This window comes from Ovis canadensis, chromosome 18 (assembly GCF_042477335.2).
Source record: "Ovis canadensis isolate MfBH-ARS-UI-01 breed Bighorn chromosome 18, ARS-UI_OviCan_v2, whole genome shotgun sequence".
In the NCBI taxonomy this organism is placed as follows: Eukaryota; Metazoa; Chordata; class Mammalia; order Artiodactyla; family Bovidae; genus Ovis; species Ovis canadensis.
In genome coordinates, this window is record NC_091262.1 from 46,820,495 (window position 1) to 46,844,484 (window position 23,990).

The window sequence follows — 23,990 nt, forward strand, 5'->3', positions numbered from 1 at the left end:
CTTTTGTCTTGCAGTTGAACACGTATTGGAAATTTCCAATTTAAATTTATGCTTTTGGATAAAAAGGATTAGAGCGATTGAATTGGTGCAGACTAAAGAGAATTAACAGTGGTCACTTGATTTTGAGGAGCTCTGTCTCTGTCGAAAGAAGTTTTAGTGTGAAATGACTGGAGTAAGAAAAAAAGGAGAATGAACATGCATTCAGAGACTACCTACCAAGTACCAGGTACTGTGGTGAATGCTTCCAATCCATTGTCTTATTCAAGCCTTATCCTTTCATGAGGAAATAAAGACTCAGAAAGAAGCATATAATTACAGTAAGCTATTTTTTTTTTAATTTGGCTACACCAGGTCTTAATTGCAGTATGTGGGATCTAGCTCCCCAACCAAAGATTGAACCTAAGGCCCCTTGCACTGGGAACACGAAATCCCAGCCACTGGACCACCAGGGAATTCCCCTACAATAAGCTTTGACTATGCTGAAGAAATTTACCTATACTGAACAAATTGATTGAGGAAGGTTATAAGTGGTAAGGTTAGTTTTTCTGCACATCAGTTCAGACCTTTTCCCAGAGGAAGACCAAGGCTGTTTGAACTGTGACCACTCCTTAGTCGCCAGATGTTAACAACTTGTGGTTACTCATAAGCCTAGATAGATTCAAACCATTGACCTTGAGCTGAAGTATTTTGTAAGCTGTGACTCACCTTTTGGTTAGTTCATTCTTTCACCAGGAAATATACTGAGTATTAATTTCTGGAATTTCAGTGATCCCTTCTGAAGAGTGTACTGCTCATTAAAATATCTGGGTCTTGTTTTTCTGGTAACAAACAGAACCGCAAATTGGTCTGTCCTTAGTGGTTGTACAAATCCTTATTTAAACAGAGGGAGAGATCTGATAACTATTTGGAGAGAGGCTGTTAAAGATCTGATTAACTGTTTGGAGAGCGGCTGTTGTTGAAAGGTCATCCTTTCTAGCTTCTGTAAGAGGTTCATCACTTCCTCCAGAGGAGTGGGGATACAGGAGAGTGAATCCAAGGCTGAACATAACAGGTGGTGTATGTGTGTATTTGTATCTGTGAATACCACATCTCTGTTTATTGGACGCTGGACTCTTCATGCAAAGCCTAGTCAGGCCAAGTCTGGAGGAATTGTTCCCATGCTTAAAGCCAAGAATAACATCCTGACCAGCAGGGAACAGAGGTCAGCTCAAGGCAGCAGCTCTTGGGAGCTACACGACATCAAGAACCTTGAAAGAACTTAGTTTAATAAGAAGGAAGCCAATAGGTACCTTGAAGGAAGTGTGTAAAACCTGTATGTCTCTTGTTGTTGTTCAGTTACTAGGTCATGTCCAACTCTTGGCGACTCTTTGCGTGAGCTGCAGCATGCCAGGCCTCTCTGTCCATCACTGTCTCCTGGAGTTTGCTCAAACTCATGTCCATTAAGTTGGTGATGCCATCCAACCATCTCATCCTCTGTCGTCCCCTTCTTCTCTTGCGCTTAGTCTTTCTCACTATCAGGGTCTTTTCCAAGGAGTCAGTTCATTTGGGGTATAAGAAATAAAAAATAATCATCTAAACAGGTGGCGTTCATATTACCTCCTGGTCATCTAACTGTATTTTCCCTTCCCACCTGAATATTGATTTGTCTGTTTATTGTTTTTATTAGAAGAGGAGGAAAAATATATTCTGTTATTCTGGTGTTTTATTCTACAGGCAGCTTCAGAGACGCCCAGAAGTGCTGGCTTTAAAAGATGATATGTTAAACAAATAGCCTTTACAAAATCTCCTGGGACCTTCCAGTTTTCCTGAAGTTTTGTCTCTGGGACCTTTATGCTCCACTTTCTCTTCCGTCTTTCCTCATTCTGATGCTAATACTTATCCCACAGAGGCAACTCCAGCTGTTTTCGGGGGGAGCATTCTAAGTTTGTGCTGTTGTCTTCTCTGGGACTCATTTCTCTGGGCTGACTTCAAGTGGTTCTGGGCCAAAGTGATTGTAAAAGCTTTTCTTCGTAGCCTTTATTTCTTGGCTCTTTCTGTTTATGCACTTTGTCTGATTAGTTTTGCTGGTTTCCTCCTTTGCCAGCTGATGTGAGGTATAGTGCCTCAGCTGCAGGGTTCTAAAGCTCAGATGCAGCCCCAAGCCTCTTAGATTTTGCTCCACTTTGTAAAGTGCCTTTTTCCTTTCCTAGAAATTGGGGCTGTGGTATGAGCTATTGCTGACTTTTCCAGGACTGTAGTTTGCTATTTGTTTAAACACGTATGTAGCAAGTTGGATTGTATTTGCAAGGTAGAACTTATTGCCAAGACTCTGAATAGGTCATTGCTGTTACCCTTTCTCGCCTATTTTTGAACTGAAAAATTAGAGACCATGGTCACTTAATAGTTTGGTCTTATACCTCTTGAAACAAACCTCATTTTTGTATTCCTTATATGTAGCACAACAGTTGGCCTTTAGATATTAACAAATAGTTAAATACATAATAGTTTAATTAATACATCTTAACTGTGGGGTTGATTGATCAATTAAACCTCAGAATTCTCATCAAGTTGATCATATTTTGGATCCATATGTGAGAGAAGTTTCTGGTTGGAAGGGACCAAATAGCAGTGTAGGAAATGTTTAGCAGTTTAAAATATGCATGCCAAAAAATCCTGATGTAAATCCTGTTCTAAAATGAAGAAACAGAAGAGTGGTTTGACTAGAGCGGAGACTGGTTAAAACATAAGGAGAAGTAGGGTGAGGCAGGATAAAAGAACGTGGATTAAAAGACAGCAACAATTATGAAGTAGGCATCCTGTCAGTTTGGGCTTAAACCATGAGAATGAAACTTTCCCACCCTTCCCCCGAAGTAGGTTCTCCACCTTCACATCCCTCCCTCAGACCACTGTCCAGAGGAGCTGCTAATGACCCTCTGGCCACTAGTGTCATTTTGAGGGCTGCTTTATGAAGCACAGAGAGGTCCTGTGAGGTCAGGCAGTGCAAAGACCAGTTGGCCTTTAGATTAATTAAATTCTGCGTAATTGTTTTGCTGCTCTCCACAGTATTGCTAATTTCAAAGCCAAAACCATTTTCTAATTGCTTTACTGTGTGTGACCAGCCTATGGGACCAAAGGCTGAGACTGCTCTACTGCCCTGTGCATTATGCAGTAACCCTTCAGAGGGGCCCTTTACTTCTTTTTTAGCCTTAAAAAAAAAAAAACACACAGACAACAAACTGCTGTTTTTCTGCTTTGGGGCCAGTAATTTGCATCTTATTTGGGAACCTTGTTCTCCCCCCTCATTATTTCTTCATATATCCTTGCGCTAAGTAAGCCCTGCTCTCTGAACCTGGCTCTGGCTTCTGGCCTCATTGATTTGTATGAATTGTAATAATTTCTGATTTCAGATCTGTTTCCAACTTCTGTTTTTCCCAGCTGTCTTGGGGTTCAAACTTGCTTGGGCTTGGAGAAAGTGTCTTTTTTTTCTTATTTATTTTTTTGTTTCTGTAAATATATTCTCTAATAATTATTCTTTATTTTCTTTTTCAAACAGGCCACCAAGCAGTTTCTTGAAGAGATTAACAAGTGGACAGTTCAGTACAACGTATCCCCCCTCTCTTGGAATGTGGCCGTCAAATTCCTCATGGCCCGGAAGTTTGATGTGCTTCGAGCCATTGAGTTGTTTCACTCCTACAGAGTACGTAGCTCAGAGATGGACCTGCTGTGTGGTACCTGGGCTCTCTATATTGCTGTTGTCTCTGCCAGTCTGTACACATGGTGTTTCTCCCCAGTCCATTAAAAAAGAAAACAAACAATAGTGGAGCAGTATCCAGGAGCCCTACCTTGAAGTCAGAAAATCCTTCTGAAGATATTTAGACTCTCCCTAAATAAATTAAAAAAAAAAAAATGGGGAGGGGGATAAGAGGCACTGGGATTAGTTTATGAGTTTAAGACTAAAGTTCACTTATACCCATTTTATGGATCATCTTGTTCAATACTCATTTATTCAACAGTTGTTTATTATATACCTACTATGTTCTAGGTGCAGAGATTACTGTTTAGAAAGAGAGAGTACACAAAGAATTATAGGAAAGCTATGATAGGGCAAAACTGTGTTCTGTGGAAAGCACGTTTAGTTAGGAGACTCAAGGAAGCTTTGCTGAAGGAAATGACTTCTAAAGTAAGAAGAGTGAGTAGGAATTGGACAGTGGGGGAGTATTGCAGAAAGAACAGCAAGTTCAGATGCCTAGTGGCAAGAGGGAAATTGAGCTGAGCGGAGATGCTCAGTAGGGGTGGGGGTATGGCAGGAGATTGAGCAACAGAGGTAAACAAGGCCAGATCAGAGAGTATCTGCTTTTTCTTAAGGGCAGAGAAATTCATTGACAGTATAAACAGCAAAATGTGTTGATCAGATATGCTTTCTGGAAAGATTTTTTTCACTGTGCTTTAGAGGATGGATCAGAAGGGCTATAGTGGAGACAGATCCATTATAAGGCTGCTGTACTTGCTAGGAGAGAGATGATTGTCGTGTCATTAAGCATAGTGTTAGTGGGAATAGAGAAAAAGTGGGTAGATTCTAGAAGTGAAATTGATAGAACAGAGTTACTTGAATTGGTGTATGAGGAAAGAAGAGTGGTGGATTCCAGGTCTCTGACTTGGGCAACAGGGTGGTAAATGGTGGCGGCATTTACTAATTAAGAGACACTGAAGGGGTATAGGTATGTGAACAGAGTAGGCCATGAGTTCAGTTTGGCCATGTTAAGGTTGAAATGCCAGTGGGATAGCCAAATCGACATGTCCTCCAAGCAGTGGGGATATGAGTCTAGGGTTTGAGAAAGAAGGCTGGACTGGAAGTAGAGACTTGAGACTGACCATAGTAGAATATTGCAGCTAAATATTGGAGCCATGAGAATGGGGGTGGGCATCTGGGGAGAGAGTGAGGAGTAGGGGATATGTGTAGAGCAGAACCTCATTTCATACTCTTTGCTTTTTTCTCACTATTGTTTGTTTAAGTTAAATTTTCATGGTTTAGGTAAGGCGTGCACTCTCCTGTGATTCCAGCTTGCATACTGTCTTCATTTGCTGCCTTGCCTCTGCAGGCATTTGAATTTGATTTTGGGATGAATTGGAGAAGAATGTGAACAAAGACCTAGTTTGTTGTATTCACCGCAGTGTTCTTAACACTTAGTTCAGTGCCTGGCACATAATATTTGCTCTATAAATATTGGCAGAATGAATGAATGAGTCAGTGAGTGAAATGAGTGAACAAGTGAATGATAAAAAGCCCGCAAAATAGTCTTAGAAGGAGTAGCTGAAGAAATAGAAAAACCAAGAGAGTATTAAAAAAAAAAAATAGAGAATCTCTTAGGAAAAAGAGAATGTGAGTGGTCAACCTTATTAAAAGGAGGACTACAGATGTGCACTGGATTCAGTGACTGGAAGGTCCTGGTCACTGGAGCAGGGGCTCTGGGTGGTATGGTTAGACTGGGAGGAAATGAGAATGTGATTGAATGAGTGTTGAGGGAGCTGAGGGTGAGCTTGAAGAATCTGGCTGAAGATGAATTAAAATGAGATCATGGTAGCTATTGTTGCAGAGGATACTAAGTGGGGGATGGCTCCTATTTAAGACAGAAGAGGCCTAAGCCTGGATGAGATGTTAGGATATATGCTTCCAGACAGTTTAGGTGCATATTTTAATATCAGTGCTGCTGCATGTTTAAGAAGTTTAGCTTTGTACTCTAATGATTGATATATATTGATTGGTCTTCAGGGTTAGGCTTCTCACTCTTTCAAAGAAAAGATCCTAAGCTCTGAGGGGCTGATAAGGTAGCATTGGACAAGAATTCTGCTAACAGTTGGCCTCGAGGAAGGTTACAAAGGAATTCATGCTTCAGTAAGCTGATTTCTAAAATCCCTTATCTCTGAGATTTGGTGGTTACATAAAGCTGTCATAAGTATACAGTATTTTTATATTAATTTATCTTGCTTATTATATTTTTAGGAAACACGAAGGAAGGAGGGCATTGTGAAGCTGAAACCTCATGAGGAACCTCTCCGTTCTGAGATCCTTAGTGGAAAATTCACCATCTTGGTGAGTATTTATGAAACCCTCTTATAACATCTCTTTATTTCCTTTTGTAACTATTGTTCTCTTTGGATTTTGTTCCTAGATGTCTTGTCCTGAATCTAGAGAGTCTTAATAGCGGGGAATAGATGTAAAACAGCTGTGAAGTTTGGCATAAAATTGTTCTAGTAATAACTGAAATAATTGAAATTCAGTTGTTTAGTAGTTTTAGGAAAGTTTCTTCATTGGTCCATTAAGGTCAGTAAAGACGTTTGGGAGTTGTACACAGTGTGTCAGAGCCCTGTCCTTGCTTATTTAACCTAAGTTCTCTCCACTTAGGGACCACAGCCTTTCAGGTAAGTGTCCAGTGGTACTTTTAAGGCAGAGCATGGAAACCATGGTCATATTCTATGGTTTTCTCCTGTTGCTTTTTCTTCGCTATCCTCTCCGGGAAATCAGCTAGGCAGCCAATATAGACCATTGTTTAATTTAATTTCTCTGTACTTGAAGAGTTATGAGAACGTGGTTTTTTCCTGCCATAGGAATATGATCCTGGGAGTGCTGGGAGTCAGACAGGGGATGATTAAAAAGCTTTTTTCCTTTTCTGGAGCAATAGATGCAAGTCAGAGAAGTATTGTCAGCATCTGTGCTCTTTATGGCAAATCTTTGTCCAAGCTATAAGAAGCCTTAGTGATTTCTGTGATTTTTCTACTTGATATCTAAATATTTCTTGTTTTGTTTGCTCTAGAATGTTCGGGACCCAACAGGAGCCTCTATCGCCCTCTTCACTGCCAGATTACATCATCCCCACAAGTCAGTCCAACATGTGGTACTTCAGGCTCTGTTTTACTTGCTGGACAGAGCTGTGGATAGGTGAGTTTGGACATTATCTTTTGGGGTGTTCTACATACAGATGGGAAAGTGCCAGTGTTTGATTTGATTAAACTCAGCAGTGCGTTTACCGTGCTCCTAGGATGTGCCTTGGGCAGTGCTATGAATAGAAAACACTCCATGTCCTTAAGGGCTTGGCGTGTTTCCAGGCAGTATCAAGATGATGGGTATTCTGCATCCTTACCTGCTTGGCTCTATTTCAGGGTAACAGAGGCTAAGAAAGCTAATTAACCAGCCATTCTTAGTGTACTGAGAATTACTTATTGAAAGAGTGTGAAGGTAAGATGACCCGTGCTCATTCTTTCTGACCATTCTCCCCTGGTATTGATTTTCAAAACCCTCTGGAGCCTCAGTTTCGTTATCTGTAAAAGTGGAATAATGCTGAGGATTTTGAGAATCAGCATTCAGGAGAGAGGAGTCCAAGAGCATAAGTTAAGCAGAATCATCTTTATAAATAAGTGTGCTCTGTGTTCAGTTGCTCAGTTGTGTCTGATTCTTTGCAATCCCGTGGACTGTGGCTCCACTAGGCTCCTCTATCAGCCAAGAGAACCAGCTTGGGTGATGTCTCCATTCCTGCTCTTAGGTAAATAGTATTATTACTGTTCTATGGACAAAGAAACTTAGGCCCCAGGAAGTTCTGTGGCTTTTTTACAGTCATCACATATTGATTGAACTAAGTCTAAGACCCTGGTTTCTTCATTCTTGGTCAGAACTATCTGTACTCCTACTGTGTTATCTTTCTCTTTTACATCCTTTTTTCCCTCGAGCTTGCCATTTACAGTGTGTTATTGCTCCCAGTGTCATTGACTGGTCCTCTGGGTTAGAAGTGATATATTGAGGGCTGAGACTGGAGATAGTGAGAGGCAGCTGTGCACTTTAGTCATACTTTTGTGCTTAGAGGATGGGGATAGCTGAAGGATTTTCTGAGGTGGGGCTCTGTGTCTGGTTCACTTAACTCCTGCCTTGTTATTGTTACTTTCATGTACTTAGCTTCTGCTGGTGGTGTTGAGTGGGAGATATATCCAAACCACACCCACAGCATTATTCTAAAAATGAGAAGTTACTAAGGAGAAAGGATTTCTCAGTTCTTCTTTCTTATGATTGTTCTTCAGACATAATTTCTGGAATATAATTCCCTTTGAAATGTTTCTTTACCTCAGGGGGTTGAGTGGAAGGCTCTTTTACCAGGAAATTTAGCATTGGCTCCCTCTTTGAGCAGCTTAGAGTCAGAGCTTTCATACAGGCATGACAGTGACCAAAGCTTGCTTTTTCCAGTGAGAGTGTTGAATCCCATAGGAATACCACACAGGTAAACGCAATTAAAACTTTGTGCTCATGATCTCCATCACTTTCTTAAAAATCCTCAGTGACTCCTCATTTTTCAGAGGGTGCATGTAAGCTAAATAAATGTGAGCCCCTTTTTTTCCCCCTAAATGAAATATTCTACCAGTGAGTAGAAATTTTTGTTTTCCTTTGTTACCTTGAACCAGAATGGAAGAGGAGGAAACCCTTTCTCTTCACTAAATCTTGCCCTTCCCTGAAGGCCTAATTTCTGTGCCTGGCTCCCTCACCCCTCCAACTAGTCATAAAATTCTTTCTACTCTGACTTTAATAGCAGTTATTACTAATACCAATCATTTTGTATTTAATTATACATAGCAATGGCACCCCACTCCAGTACTCATGCCTGGAAAATCCCATGGATGGAGGAGCCTGGAAGGCTGCAGTCCATGGGGTCACTGAGGGTTGGACACAACTGAGCAACCTCACTCTCACTTTTCACTTTCATGCATTGGAGAAGGAAATGGCAACCCACTGCAGTATTCTTGCCGGGAGAATCCCAGGGACGGAGGAGCCTGGTGGGCTGCCGTCTATGGGGTCGCAGAGAGTCGGACATGACTGAAGTGACTTAGCAGCAGCAGCAGCTTTATGATGTCATTTATCTTATTATTTTTTTTTTTTTCTTTTTACCTACCACTGGATGGTAAGCTCTAGGAGGGCAGGGAACCTTCTTTTCAACATTATATGATGGAAAATTCCCAAATCCCCATGGTGGAGAGGAAATCGTATCATCAACTTTCACATGATCTGAAACCAGTCTAGTTTTGTTGATAGCCCCTCAGCCACCCTTTTGGAGAAGGCAATGGCAATCCATTCCAGTACTCTTGCCTGGAAAATCCCATGGGTGGAGGAGCCTGGCAGGCTGCAGTCCATGGGGTTGCTAAGAGTCAGACACGACTGAGTGACTTCACTTTCACTTCTCACTTTCATGCACTGGAGAAGGAAATAGCAACCCACTCCAGTGTTCTTGCCTGGAGAATCCCAGGGACGGGGGAGCCTGGTGGGCTGCTGTCTGTGGGGTCGCACAGAGTCAGACACGACTGAAGCGACTTAGCAGCAGCAGCAGCACCCACCCTTTTACCTTTGATTATTTTGAAGCAAATGTCAGGGGCAGCGGTAGTCTTCTTGGTGTTCCCAGTTATATCCTAGTTCAGAAATCAGTCTCAGTAGGGTAGGGAAGCGGTTATTCTTAGTAGGGAATCAGTGTTGTTGTTGAATGATAAACCTTATATTCTGTACCCAGGGAAGTGAAAATGCTATTGCATTTGTATTTCGTATGCCTTCAAAGGATGAGCAGTTTCAGGTCTAGGAGTATAGAATCTGCATCATTATGCACTATAACTTCTTTTATTAAATTCTGTTTCCTCTGGTGCTGATTTCTTTTTGTTTCAATCCCCTGCCACGAGCTGGAGCTGTGAGGGGAAAACCTGTAATTCTTCTAGTTTGGCCCTTGTTGAGCCTGTGGAGAGAAGCGACATCTCTAGATGTGGGTGGTCTTCTCAGTGCTGGGCCACTCATTTAACAGCATCTTTGATCTTGGTAAATTAGTCTCTCGGGGGTTGTGAAAAAAGGAGACAAGATATAGCTGTCACTTTAACATGTGAGGGGCCATTTGAGATTAAGTCTGTATAGAACTTGGTTCTACTTCAGAGATTTTTGAAGTGCTGCTTCATGGATAGGTGCTTCTGCCTCTTTTTCTGTTGAAAGGATGAAGTTATGGAGGTTTCCAGGAGGTAATGCCAGAAACAAAAAATAAGGATACAAAATAACATTGAGATTCCTGATTTCAGGAATTTGTTTTGTGTCAAAAAGTTTTCTTGAATATAAATACATGTGAAAACTATTGTTATCATCTGTGAATAGTCCAATCAAGTAATTTATTTCTAACAGACATTTAGGTGTGCAGATCAGAAGCAGGTAAAGATCGGGCTTGGTGGAAGAGTGCAACTTTAGGAATTAAGGAGATTGGACCAAGTGATAGTTTTTGTTCCTAACTTCAATCTGGGAATAGGCCCACCAGCTCTTTATGTACTTTTTAAGATGCCTCCCAAAGGCCATTAGTAGGTTTTTCTCTTCCTTCATTAAAGTCATAAGAGATAAATACATCATCATTGAGTTTAGAATTTTGTTTTACAGTTTTTCATAGGCCCACAGTGTTTTCTTAGTGATGAGCTTCGAGCCCACTGAATTACAATTCTGTGACCATTCATGATATTTGCAAGGACTGTGCTATGGACTGTGGAGGGTAATGAGGTGAACAAAACATGTTTTTGCCCTCTAGGAGAGAAGAGATTGCTACACAAAATTGGAGTACTTTAAGAGACACTAGAAAAATCCACAGAAAGATTTGTGGGGCTTCGAGGGGTATGAACAATGGTAGTACATTTGGTGACAATTATCAGGGAGACCTTCATGGAAGAGGAAACTTTTTTAGTTAAACATAGTATGGTACAGAATTTGGATAGTCAGGTTCAGAGATAAAGGAGAATACAGTTCAAATTTTGATAACCTAGATGCTCTGGAACATTCTCAGACTATGAGTTTGGTACTTGATGAATCTGGATAAATATGCATCAATTAGTATAATTCAATTTCGAACATGTGGGGTTTTTCCTCCATAGTATCAAACAGTTCTCCCCCACGAATTGGGCATTTGGCAGTTCAGCTCAACTCTGACACTATATACCTGGAGAGAGCCTCAGATTACACAAGTTAAGGGTTCAGTCCTAAAAGACCATCCCTTCAGACACCAGCGGCAAGTCCAGGTTGTCATCTCTGCTTCTGATCATAGATCAAAGGGTCCAGTGCCCCCTCCTTGGGTTTGATTAATTTGTTGGAGCAGTTTATAGAACTCAAACATTGTACTTAATATGGTACCAATTTATTATAAGAAGGTATAATTTAGGAAAAGCCAAATGGAAAAGATGCATAGAGGGAAAGATATGGGGAAAGGGGCATGGAGCTTCCATGCCCTCTCTGAGAGGAAGTTGCTCAGTTATGTCTGACTCTTTGCGACCCCATGGGCTATAGCCTACCAGGCTCCTCTGTCCATGGAATTCTCCAGGCAAGAGTACTGGAGTGGGTTGCCATTTCCTTCTCCAGGGGATCTTCCCAACCCAGAGATCGAACCCAGGTCTCCTGCATTGCAGGCAGACGCTTTACTGTCTGAGCCGCCAGGGAAGCCCCTAGATGGAAGAGATGCATAGAGGGAAAGGTGTGGGGAAAGGGGCATGGAGCTTCTGTGCCCTCTCTGAGAGGGCTACATGTGTTCACCTGCATGTGTTCATGTGTTCATCAACCTGGAAATTCTCCAAAATCATATCCTTTTGGCATTTTATGGAGGCTTCATTCATTGCAAGGCATGATTGATTAAATCACTGGCCACTGGGGACTGAGCTCAGTCTCCAGCGCCAGTCCTCTTCCTGGGTATGGGAGGGTAGGGCTAGAAGTTCCAGCCCTTTCTAATCACGTGGTTGGTTCCTCTGGCAAACAGCCCCCATCCTTAGGTGTCCTAAGAGCATTCCAAGGGTCACCTCATTAATATGGCAATGGATACCTTCCTTGCTTTCCTAGGAAATTCCAAGTTTTAGGAATTCTGCCAGGAAACAGGGTCAAAGTCCAAATATGTATTTCTTATTATAAATTCTTTGTAAGGCCAGTGTTCAGGGAAGGCAGTTATTTCGGTCCCATATGTGTCCCACACTCTCTGTGTTCTTTGTTTTTGAACCAGGTTTTCAATCTGCCTCATCCATCTTATTACTTATAAATATTTTTGTTCAATGATTGGTTTACAGCTTTGAAACTCAGAGGAATGGACTGGTGTTTATCTATGACATGTGCGGTTCTAATTATACCAACTTTGAGCTGGATCTTGGCAAGAAAGTCCTAAACTTGCTAAAGGTAAGGAAGGGCTGTGAGAGGACCCTTTCAACCCTCCTTCAGTGGTTACTTTTTTCTATTCTTTGTGAGATTTAGGAATGATGTAAACTTCAGAATTATGTTCAATGTCAAGGTCACCTGTGAATGGTGACCAATATCTGCTTCCTCAGAATAAGAAACAGTCTTAAAAGTAAAGTGGGAGGAATTAAAATGCACAGGGACAATGAGTTGTAAAGGTGGGATGTCTCTTTCTCGGAGTTTTATAGAGTAAAAATTAATGAAGGCTAGGGATGGTCATTGTCTGTGAAAAATGTAACCTAGCCAGTGATTTTCAGACTTTTTGTCTTAGTCTAGTCAGAACCATGTTTTCCATTGCAATTTAGTTCACAAAAGTATATGTACACTAACTCTACACATACATATAAAGTTATATACAGAGATAGTTTCTTATTCTCTTATCTCAAACTCTTAGGTCCAGAGGTGTTATTTAATATTTTGAACTTTAAAAGATAATGTGGTATGTATGTCACTCTAGTATCAAGTATTTCTGCAATGAAATGTGTTATTCATAATGAGTGGAGAAGAACAAATGTTATAAATAACCTATGAAATTTCAGGTCAGAGTTTGCTGTTGCGTGGATTTTTGCACCAAACTAACAATAGAAACCAGTGGTTTCAGAGATGTGTAGATTTCAGAATCTAAGGATATAGGTGTATAGATCTTTGTGTACATATTTATAAAACAAAATTTTAAATGTTTCATAAAACAAACTTTACTCTGTATAGTCATTTTGAGTATTCTATTCTATATCATTTTTTTAAAGTGTTAGTCATGACTCACTAAATTGATTTCAGGACCCGCTGCATGACAACCTGCAGCGGGAAAAACATTCACCCAGGAGTCTGTGTAGTCTTTGTTCTGGTGTCTCACTTGGGAGTGCTGTGGAACTGGATGTTTAGAAGTGGTCATTTACTACTACAGCTTTCCAGCAGGAATTATGTAAAGAGAATATTATACTGCATGTTGTTCACTGGGACTTGTATTTTTACACTCATCACTGTGTTGTTAAAATTGCTAGTGTGGTTTGTAGCTGATATTCTTTCCTTTCTAATTGATGGTTGAAGGATTCATGCCTTTTAATTCCTCATCCATTGGTGAATATACCATTTTGTTTATCCACTTCTATAGATGGCTCCTTGGGTGGTTTTCTGATTTTTGCTATTAATATTATGAACAGTGCTGCTGTGAACATTCTTATACATATCTTCTGGTGTGTGTGTGGAAGAATATCTCTAAGGCAGAATGTATATCTCTGCTTTATGTGCAAAGAGAGCATGTATGTTTGGACCATTTTTCCCATTCCCAGTCTTCTCAGAACTAATTTCACCCTCTGGGGGTGATACCACCCCCACTGAAAATGTTCTAGAGTATACATCTAGGCGTAGAGTTACTGGGTCATAAGGCCTGGGAAGATTCAGTGTTTTAAGATAGTGTTTAATTGCTTTCCAAAATGGTTGTGCCTGCCTGCCATGTGTAAATTTTCCACATCCTCTCCAATACATGATAATGTCATACTTCTTAATTTTTCCCAATCAACAGGTATAAAATGGTATCTTGTGATATAACTCAAAATCTCTTTTATTAGTGAGATTGAGTATCTCTTCATATATTTATTGGCCATTTATGTTTTCTTCTGCACAATGCCTATTTATGACTTTTACCCATTTTCCTATCGTCCATTTATATAGTTGTTTATGTATTAGTTCTAATCTATTTGTGTGTATGTCAGGCTTCCTTGGTAGCTCAGAGGGTAAAGAATCTGCCTGCAATGCAGGATACCTGGGTTTAATTTCTGGGTCGGAAACATCCCCTGGATGAGGGCATGGCAACCCACTCCAGTATTCTTGCCTGGAGAATCTCATGGATAGAGGCGCCTGGTGGGCTACAGGCCATGGGGTCGCAAAGAGTCAGACACAACTGAGCAACTGACACACACACATACTTGTATGTATGTACGTACATCCACATGTATATACATACATACACATATACACATATATTCAGTTTATAGCTTGCTTTTTCACTTTTTGTAGAGTCCTTTTGACTAACAAAAGTTCTTCATTTTAATATGGTTAGATGTGTCTGTGTTTAATTTCTGCTTAATACATTTTGCATCATAAGTCCTTCCCTATTCCAAAGTCAGAAAAATAATATTAAATATTTATTTTTTACTGCTCTACCACTGATTCCACCATGTGTATTATTTTTTTAATTATTTTTTATTTTGATAAAATATACACTTATACACAATCTTGTGGTTACTGTTAACAATTTTGAGTGTACAGTTCAGTAGCATTAAGTACATTCACAATGTAGCCCATTACCACTATCCATTTTCAAAACTGTTCATCATCCCACACAGAAACTCAGTGCTCATTAAACAGTATATCCCCTCTCTACCCCACAGCCCCCGGCAGCCTCTCTTCTACTTTCTGTCTCTCTGAATTTGCCTGTTCTAGATCCTCATGTAGATGGAATCATGCAGTATTTGCCCTTTGTGTCTGTTTTATTTCACTCAGCTTAATATTTTTAAGATTCATCCGTATTGTAGCATGTATCAGAATTTCATTCTCTCTTAAGGCTGGATAATATTCTATCATGTATATACCTTGTGTTGTTAATCCATTCATCTGTCGAAGGACAGTTGGGTTGTTTCCACGTTTTGGCTATTGTGAATGATGCTGCTATGGACATGGGTGTTACAGCATCTGTTTGAGTCCTTGCTTTCAATTCTTCGGTGTGTATGCCTACACGTGGAACTGTTAGATCATATGGTGATTCTACATTTAATTTTTTGAGGAGCTATTTTCTTTTAAAAGTTAAAAATTTTGTTTTTGTCATTTAAGACCTTAATCCATCTGGAGTTGATTTTCGAGTATGGTATAAGATGTAGGAATCTGACTTTTTTTCCATATGGATAGCTTTTTTTTTTTTCCAGTTTTGCATACTAAATAGCCTCTCCTTTCCACAACATAGGCCTTTTACTTATCAGTTTTAACAGAGTCACAATAACTTGGTAAGTTAATATATCATAGACAGTTTAACTATCTAACCATCTTTCTGTATTATTCAGATTGTTTTCAGGTTTAAATAATACTATTATGGTTATTTTTGCTCTTTCTCTTAAATTATTTTAAGAAGATATTTCTGAGAGTTGGATTATTTGGCTAAAGATTATGAATATTCTTGTGTCTCTGTTATACATCACTAGGTTACCCTCGATAAAAGTGGAAAAGAAATATACATTGTCACCAACAAATAAGAGTATCTATTTCCGTTAACTATCCCAGGACTGCATTCTATAATTGTTCTCCTTTTTTGAATATAGAATTTTAAAATAATAGTATCCTTTTTTTGTTGTTTGAGTTCCTTAAAAACATGATATCTTTTTCTTCAAATGTTCTTTTGCTGTTTGTATGTCCTCCTTTATTTGCTGCAAAATAGTGAAAATACTGTAGATGTTTTGTTATATAAATTCAAACAGAATGAAATAAAAGTTTGGTTGCCTTAAAATCTATATATCTATATGTTCTCTTTAGTGACTTATTGCTCCATCATTGGGAATAGATAAAATTTTAAATTCAGTCCCCTACCATCCTCATTCTTATGAAAGTTATAAATAGAAGTTTATCTTCAGTGCACGGTCTCACACTTTAGATTTCTATTCAGTGTGAATTAATTTCCAATAGTTACTGTGGTGAGGATTTGGATGAAAATATGACACTAGAATAAAAGTATACATAATCTTTGACTTCCTAAGTTGATCTGAATAAATTTTCCCCATCTTGGTAACTTTCTTAGGAGTAATCCTTGTTTTAAATTTTAAAATGTCATAACTATTTTAGTTGCCATCATATGGATTCTTAACTATTGTTTTAGATGAACCATTTAAACCATGCAGTGTGAAATGTACTTTTACTAGACAATGTGGAATTTGTCTAGCCCAAAGAATAAATGTTTATTTTCTTGATTATGAAATACATGACTGGGACTTCCCTGGTGGTCCAGTGGTTAAGAGTCTGCCAGCCAGTGCAGGGGACACAGGTTCGATCCCTGGTTCAGGAGGATTCCACATGCTGTGGGGAAACTTAGCCTGTGCACTGCGAGTACTGAGTCAGCGCTCTAGAACCCGCGCACCACTAGAGAGTAGCCCCTACTTGCTGCAACTAGAGAAAGCCCACATGCTGCAGCAGAGAAGATCAAGTGCAGCCGAAAATAAAAATAAATAAATGAGTGAGTTTAAAAAAAAGAGAAATACATGACTAAAAGTACATTAATTTTCAGAAAATTTATTAATGCTGACACTTATAAAGTAATATTTGTTACCACTTACTGAATGTTTTGAATACAGTTCTAACTTCATGCTTTAAATTAATTAATCCTGATATCATTAATCCTCAATTAATCCTGATATCATTCCCATGAGTTGTGATGGCTATTACTATTATTGTACCCATTTTATAGATCTAGAAACTTAGGCCTAGAAAATACAAGAACTTGCTGAAGGTAATACAACTAGTAAGTATAGCTGCTACTGCTGCTGCTAAGTTGCTTCAGTCGTCTCCGATTCTGTGCGACCCCATAGACAGGCTCCCCCGTCCCTGGGATTCTCCAGGCAGGAACACTGGAGTGGGTTGCCATTTCCTTCTCCAATGCATGAAAGTGAAGTCACTCAGTCGTGTGTAACTCCCAGCGACCCCATGGACTGTAGCCTACCAGGCTCCTCCGTCTATGGGATTCTCCAGGCAAGAGTATTGGAGTGGGGTGCCACTTCCTTCTCCAATAAGTACAGAGCTATTACTTATAATTCCACCCCTTGAAAATTATCAGTATAAAGAACTTAGGGTATGTATGTCCAAGCTCCAAGCTTTTAAAATGTGTACATGTGTATATAGGTATGCATACATATGGGATGAGGATAATTATTTTTCTTTACAAGTATGGCACATTATATTCAGCAGTTGTAATTGGTCATTTTTTTACTTAGCAGTGTATCTTTGTCATCTTTATATGTCAGTACATATAGCTCTTAGCTCCTTTTTTCCCTCACGTTTTTTAGTGGCTGCACAGTTTTTGTTTTTTTCTGTGCTGGGTCTTCATTGCTGCGTGGGCTTTCTCTAGTTGCAGCAGGTGGGGGCTACTCTTTGTTGTGGTGTGTGGGCTTCTCACTGCTGTGACTTCTCTTGTTGCAGAGCACAGGCTCTAGGGCCTGGGGGGCTTCAGTATTTGCGGCACACAGGCTCACTAGCTGTGACACCTAGGCTTAACTGCTCCCCAGAATGTGGGATCTTCCTGGACCAGGGATTGAACCCATGTCCCTCTGCAGTGGCTGGCTTCCCAGGTGGCACTAGTGGGAAAGAACCCGGTTGCTAATGCAGGAGACATAATGAGACATCAGTTTGATCCCTGGGTTGGAAAGATCCCCTGGATGAGGGCATGGCAACCCACTCCAGTATTCTTGCCTGGAGAATCTCATGGACAGAGGAGCCTGGTGGACTACAGTCCATGGGGTCGCAAGGAGTCAGACACGACTGAAGTGACCTAGCAGCACCGCTTGCATTGTCAGGCAGATTCTTAACCACTGGGAACACCAGAGAAGTCCCTTACAAAAAATGTTCCTGTTGTTAATATACCAAGCAGAAAAAATGAAGTTTATTCTATTTTTTTGTGTTGTTATAAAGGCTTCAGTGAACATCGTTTTACATTTATTTTTGTATATTTGGTCAATTATTTCCTCAGGATAAATTTAGGTAAGCAGATATTTATGGTCAAAATGTAGATACATTTAAAATTTGATAAATATTGCCAAATAGTCCTCTAAAACCTTAGTTCAGATTTATACTCCCATCAACATCCTTGTTTGCTAGATTCTCATCATCATTTATTATTTGGATTTTAATCATATTCATGTCTTTATCTGGTGTTTATTTATTACTGATGAACTTTAACTTATTTTCACGTTTAACATCAGTATTTCTTTAAAAATTTTTTTCTGCTTATATATTCTACCCATTTTTCTGTTGAAGTGTTTGTCTCATTGATTTGCAAAATTTGTTATTAAGAATATTAGGAACATTACTAAGTATGTGTTACCAGCATTTTTGCAGTTTATAATTTACTCAACATGATGATGTCTTGTCATAGTACCATGTTTTCTCAATTTTTCATTATAGTTTTAATATACTGTATTACATATTTTACATTTAATAATATGTATAGTATATAATATTATGGGCAGAATAATTTGTTTTTAAATAGCTGTCTTGGTGATATTTGTTAACTAATACACTTTTTTCCCTACTTACTTTGGGTAACGCCTTTATCTTATACTAAATTTCCATATGGTAAGTGTGTCTATTTCTGGACTCCTTGTTCTATTGATCTAGGCATCCAGACCAACATACTCACTTTTTAAGTTTATTGTAGCCTTATAATGAAGTTTAACATTTTATAGGATAAACTTCCCTGTATTCTTTTATTTCTAAAAATTGTTTTGACTGTTTTTACATTTTTATTCTTTTACATGCACTTTTGTGTGCTTTTATTTAAATTTTTACTGGTATATAACATGCATTCTAAAAACAAACTTTATACCTTTTTTTAAATTATAAAAACAAACAAAAAAACTAATTCAAGGAAAAGTCTCCAACCCCTCCTTCATACAGCCCAGTGCCATTCCACAGAGGTAATCACTTTTTCAAAATTATAAATCTGTTGAGAAAATGCTTTTAAAAAATCATGATCTTTTGATTAGATGAACATTAGAGTCATTCAGTCAAGTTCTGGTAGATAAGACACTTTGGGATTTAATTTGGATATAATGAATTAATTTAAGGAGAATTGACTTTACAGCCTCATCTTTACCTGTCCAGGAATGCTTTGTTTTATGGATTTTTTAAAGTCTTCTGTTATGTCTTTCAATAAAATTTTAAAACTATGTGTCTTACATGTTTCTTTTGACGTATATTCTTAGGCTAAAAAATGTACATATATATATGTATAAACATAGTAAACTCCAGGGATAAATCATCTCTTTTGTAATACCATTATCATACAGGGAGAGAGATGGTGCTTTTGTGTACAAATACTATTATAAACCAGAGGCTTTTTACCATTATACTTTTATGTTGATTATTATTTATAGGGTGGCTGATTTTCTCATATTTATCTTTCATATTTTAAAATGCTATTACAGTGCTTTAAAATACTATTATATAGCTGGGAATAATTTCTTCCCAGTAGAAGGACAGTATTACTCATTATCCCTGCCTATGAGCAGGACTGGAGTGTTGAGAAACTATAAATGAAACAGAGAGCTGTGGCTTAAAAAGAAATAATTTTTAATTCTTATGCCTTGTGCAGATCAGGGTGTCTCCTTTCTTTTAGACCTAATTTGTCCTCATGCCCAGGCGATCATATTGATTGACTGAATGAATGAATATATAAATAGATGAAGAGATGAGTAGAAAATGATTATAAACGCACAGATATCAATATAAAGGAAAGATTATGAGAAATGTTTCATGTTCATTTTATTTGTGATCTAATTGTTCCTTAAAGTTTTAATAATTAGAATGTAAGGATGCATACATGTATGCTGACAAGAAAAGTCAGAGTAGTTTTGATCTATAAAGCTTATATGGACAAGAACATAATATTACTACTTTTTTATTTTATTTGTTTCACAAATAAGCGTTTTTTTGAAAATGTGGTGTTGTACTGACAGTAAAAATCATAGAGAACTCACTTGATCAAGGGAATATAATCACAGAAAAAAAAAGGTAAGGAGATACTTATCTGTTTCCTTTGAGATTCCTCTTTCAGATCTGCAGGGAGACTTGAGAATCTTTAGGGTATATCTTACTAACGTAACCAAAAGTTCTGAAGTCGTTCTCTGGCGTTAAGTGGATCCAGATCAAATAACTCAAAGCTCATGCATTTCAATGTGTGGATTCCAGCATACTCACCTATAATCCTTAGGTGTCCCAGGCTGAACTTTGCCCCTGTCTATGTCTCCATAATATGATTACTTTGAACGATAAATCAGCTTTTAATTTCTTTTTTTAAGCTTTATTGAACTGTAGTTGATTTATAATGCTGTGTTAGTTTCAGGTGTACAGCAAAGTGAATCAGTTGCATGTTTTATATATAGTATTGTGTTTATGTCAATCCCAATCTCCCAATTTATCCCTCTCCCACCCTTATCCCCTAGTAACAGTAAGTTTGTTTTCTATATCAAAGGCTCTACTTCTGTTTTGTGAATAAGTTCATTTGTACCCTTTTTTTCTTTTTAAGATTCCACATATAAGTGATATATTTGCCTTTGTGTCTGACTTCACTCAGTATGAGAATCTCTTGGTCCATCCATGTTGCTGCAAATGGTGTTATTTTGTTCTTTTTAATGGCTGAGTAGTATTCCATTGTATACATGTACCACATCTTTATCCATTCCTCTGGTGATGGACTTTTAGGTTGCTTTCATTTCTTTCTTTTTAACTACTTTTTCTCTAGCCACTAAGTGAAATCTGAATTAGGCTGTAGACTCCCCCTGCTGGGTAAGAATGGTGAAAAGAGCAGAAAACCTAAATTTTGGATTTAAACAATCAAAGCTCCCACTAGGCACTGTTGAAGTGCCCTGATTGGTGTATTTAAATCCTTATATGTGTTCTCCACAGGGCTTCCCTGGTGGCTCAGATGGTAAAGAATCTGCCTGCAGTGCAGGAGACCCGGGTGTGATCAGGGTCAGGAAGATCCCCTGGAGAAGGGAATGGCAACCCACTCCAGTATTTTTGCTGAGAGAATTCTATGGACAGAGGAGCCTGGCAGGCTGCAGTCCATAGGGTCACAAAGAGTCAGACATGACTGAGTGACTAACACACACATGTGTTCTCCACAGGGAGCTTTTCCAGCTCGTTTGAAGAAAGTGCTGATTGTGGGAGCACCCATATGGTTCTGAGTGCCCTATTCCATTATCAGCCTCCTTCTGAAGGATAAAGTTCGGGAGAGGGTAAGGCAAGCTAACTTTATTATTTGGAGGTGGGATAGGTACAGTTCCATCTCTGCTGTTGAAACTTGCCAATTAATTCTCTGCCTTCAAAAGCCTTCCTGACTTGTCTCTCTTCCTGCTTCTGTTAGTGTGTTCACTTATATTTTCTGCTTTATTCTTTACTCAGCTCAGTACAAGCTTCCTTTTTGACTGTACTACAAGTTCCTTGAAGTTTGAACCTGGAAATAATTTGGGCACTTCCCCTCTATATAGTACCTTGCATGCAGCTAATATCGAAGAAATGTGTCCCATGAGTAACTTAGAGATAGCTACCACTTCCCAAATTTAGATTTGTACAGCTTCTAATATAATTACCTCAGTTGAGCTGGTATTTGATTTTGTTCAACTGGAAGTATCACTCAGTCCCTTTGACCACCAGGGTGGTAAAGGAGAATCTCAGACACTTTTTTACTCCTGGCATTTTCTCTTAAAACAGCTTGTTGCTTCCTAACTTCAAAAGTGTTGTCTAACATCATCTTAATTCTATTATCATTCCCCGAATATTCCATGACACAAAGATTATGGTTTTAGTCATTCACTCATTCATTTCTCACCCTTAAGAGAAAGGGTATAGGAAACATTGGTATACTAGAATAAGATGATAATGTAAAATATTATCAGAGGGTTTTTTTTTAATATGAGATTATATGAATACTAACAATACAGATCTTTGTTGCTGAGGCAACTTGGGTTGGAGGGAAAAAACTAAAGACATTTCGTTTTGTAGAAGGTTAGGGACTTAGTGACCCCAGAGTAGGAGAGGTACTCTCCCAGGTGACTCTTTGAGAGGACTCCTTGGGTGAGTTCTTAACACTTACATTTTATACAAGTGTATATACATGCATGTACAAGCTCAAAATATATTGAGCACCTTTACAGTCCAGGTTTTGAGCCTTGGGAATTAAAACTTGAGTGCCATAGCCCTTACTCCTGTGCAGCTCATGGTTGTGAAAGGGGACAAGACATGTTCAGAGGACTGTGGCTCAACGGGAACACAGAGGAGAATATTGCCTCAGACAGTCAGGGAAGGCTTCGCAAAAGAGTTGAGCCATAGCTGGTCCTTGAAGAGGCCATAGAGAAAAAGACAGCATTCCAGGAAGAAGCAGCAGCAAGCAAGGCAAACATCCCATTCCACACAGATTTCAAAAGGAACCAGCTAGGCTAATTTGGTCCAATATGGCTGTGTCCACTATGGCAGCAAAGAGAGGAATTGAGTATTATAGTTACTTCTCTAGCATTTTTCCTGGGCTTCCCTGCCTCTGGGTGGCTGGTTTTGTCTTGCTTTCATTTAGAAATCTATTTTTGAGAATATCCATACCAAGCTATGAGTAAAGGACAAGCTAACAGACTTAGAATTGGTTACCTTAGTATGGGGTTGACAAAACAACCACTTTCTATGCATTCTTAGTAGTCAAAAAGGCCAGGACCCATGTGAGATGGAACTGGAAAGCCTTGTATATAGTATAAAGCCTTGGTTCTCTATACCTACCTTTATGTTTATGACATAAAGGAATGAGTTAATTCCAGGAATGAGTTTGCTATACATTGTGGAAAATCAAACCTTTCCTGGGAAATTCCTAGGATTTCAATGTTAAACAGATGAAATTGCATTTACGTCTTTTCTAAGTATACCACGTGTTTCAAGCCAATCTCATCTCATTCTCTGAAGTACTTTGGTTCTTTACGTTCACTGTCTGTATGCCCCTCCTTCCCACAGACTCACGTAGTTCTCTCTTACTTTCCAGATTCAGATATTGAAGACGTCTGAAGTCACCCAGCACCTGCCCAGAGAGTGCCTCCCGGAAAACCTGGGTGGATATGTCAAAATTGACCTCGCCACTTGGAATTTCCAGTTTCTATCCCAGATGAATGGCCACCCAGATCCCTTCGATGAGATCATCCTGTTCTCCCTCCCTCCAGCCTTAGACTGGGACTCAGTGCATGTCCCAGACCCCCAAGCCATGACCATCCAGGAGTTGATGGACTATGTTAGCACCAGGCAGAAGCGGGGGATATACGAGGAGTATGAAGACATCCGTCGTGAGAACCCAGTTGGTACTTTCCACTGTTCCATGTAAGTAGGGAAGGTTTGGGCCAGTGATCACTTTCCAAGATGCTTGTGACACGTGTTAGTACACCTTCCACACCTTACATCCTTAAGAGAGGCTCTTCCTTAGGTTAAGGAGCACCACTTTCACTTAGATCATGGTTTCTCTCATCCAGAAAGAGGCACCAGTTGGCGCTTGTTGCCAGTAGCATATGCTGTGAAGTTTCTGAAGGTCTTTGGTAACAGTAGAGAAACTGTGTACTAAAGGATGCATTTTTTTGATGTGTTCCTGATATGCAAGTGCTTTTAGGGGAAAAAAAAAAAAGTAGAGGCCCAAAAGGTAGGCTGTTGATTCTTGTGGTAAGTGTGATCTCTGGTCCTTGCTTTTGGGCAGCTTCTGCCTAGAGCGTTTATAGTGTTACATTACTTTCTGAGGAGGCGTACTGGTCCATTTTAAATAACCCACAGTCAGTAAGAGAGAAGAGTTGCCTCTTAGGAATTTAGCCTGTGGGATTTTCCTTCTACCTAAATTCTATAACTGGTTTGTAACTACTTGATAACTATTGTTGGGGGGTAGAGCACTGATCATTTCACTTACTGCTGCTGTCATTTATCTTAACATGTTTTCATTGACTGCAGCGAAAACTTCTTTTCCTCCAAGTTTTGAGATCTGTTTGTTGAA

The 23,990-nt window shown here is 39.2% G+C and overlaps 1 protein-coding gene across 1 annotated transcript in view; it reads left to right on the forward strand.

Annotated features, from left to right (window-relative positions):
• Window positions 1-23,990, forward strand: part of PTPN9 (protein tyrosine phosphatase non-receptor type 9) — a 73,079-nt gene that overhangs the window by 31,137 nt on the left and 17,952 nt on the right. Inside the window, exons 2-6 of the mRNA XM_069559496.1 lie at window positions 3,533-3,676; window positions 5,981-6,070; window positions 6,792-6,916; window positions 12,070-12,175; window positions 23,007-23,335. Coding sequence (XP_069415597.1) covers window positions 3,533-3,676; window positions 5,981-6,070; window positions 6,792-6,916; window positions 12,070-12,175; window positions 23,007-23,335 — 794 coding nt within the window. The remainder of the gene's footprint in view (window positions 1-3,532; window positions 3,677-5,980; window positions 6,071-6,791; window positions 6,917-12,069; window positions 12,176-23,006; window positions 23,336-23,990) is intronic.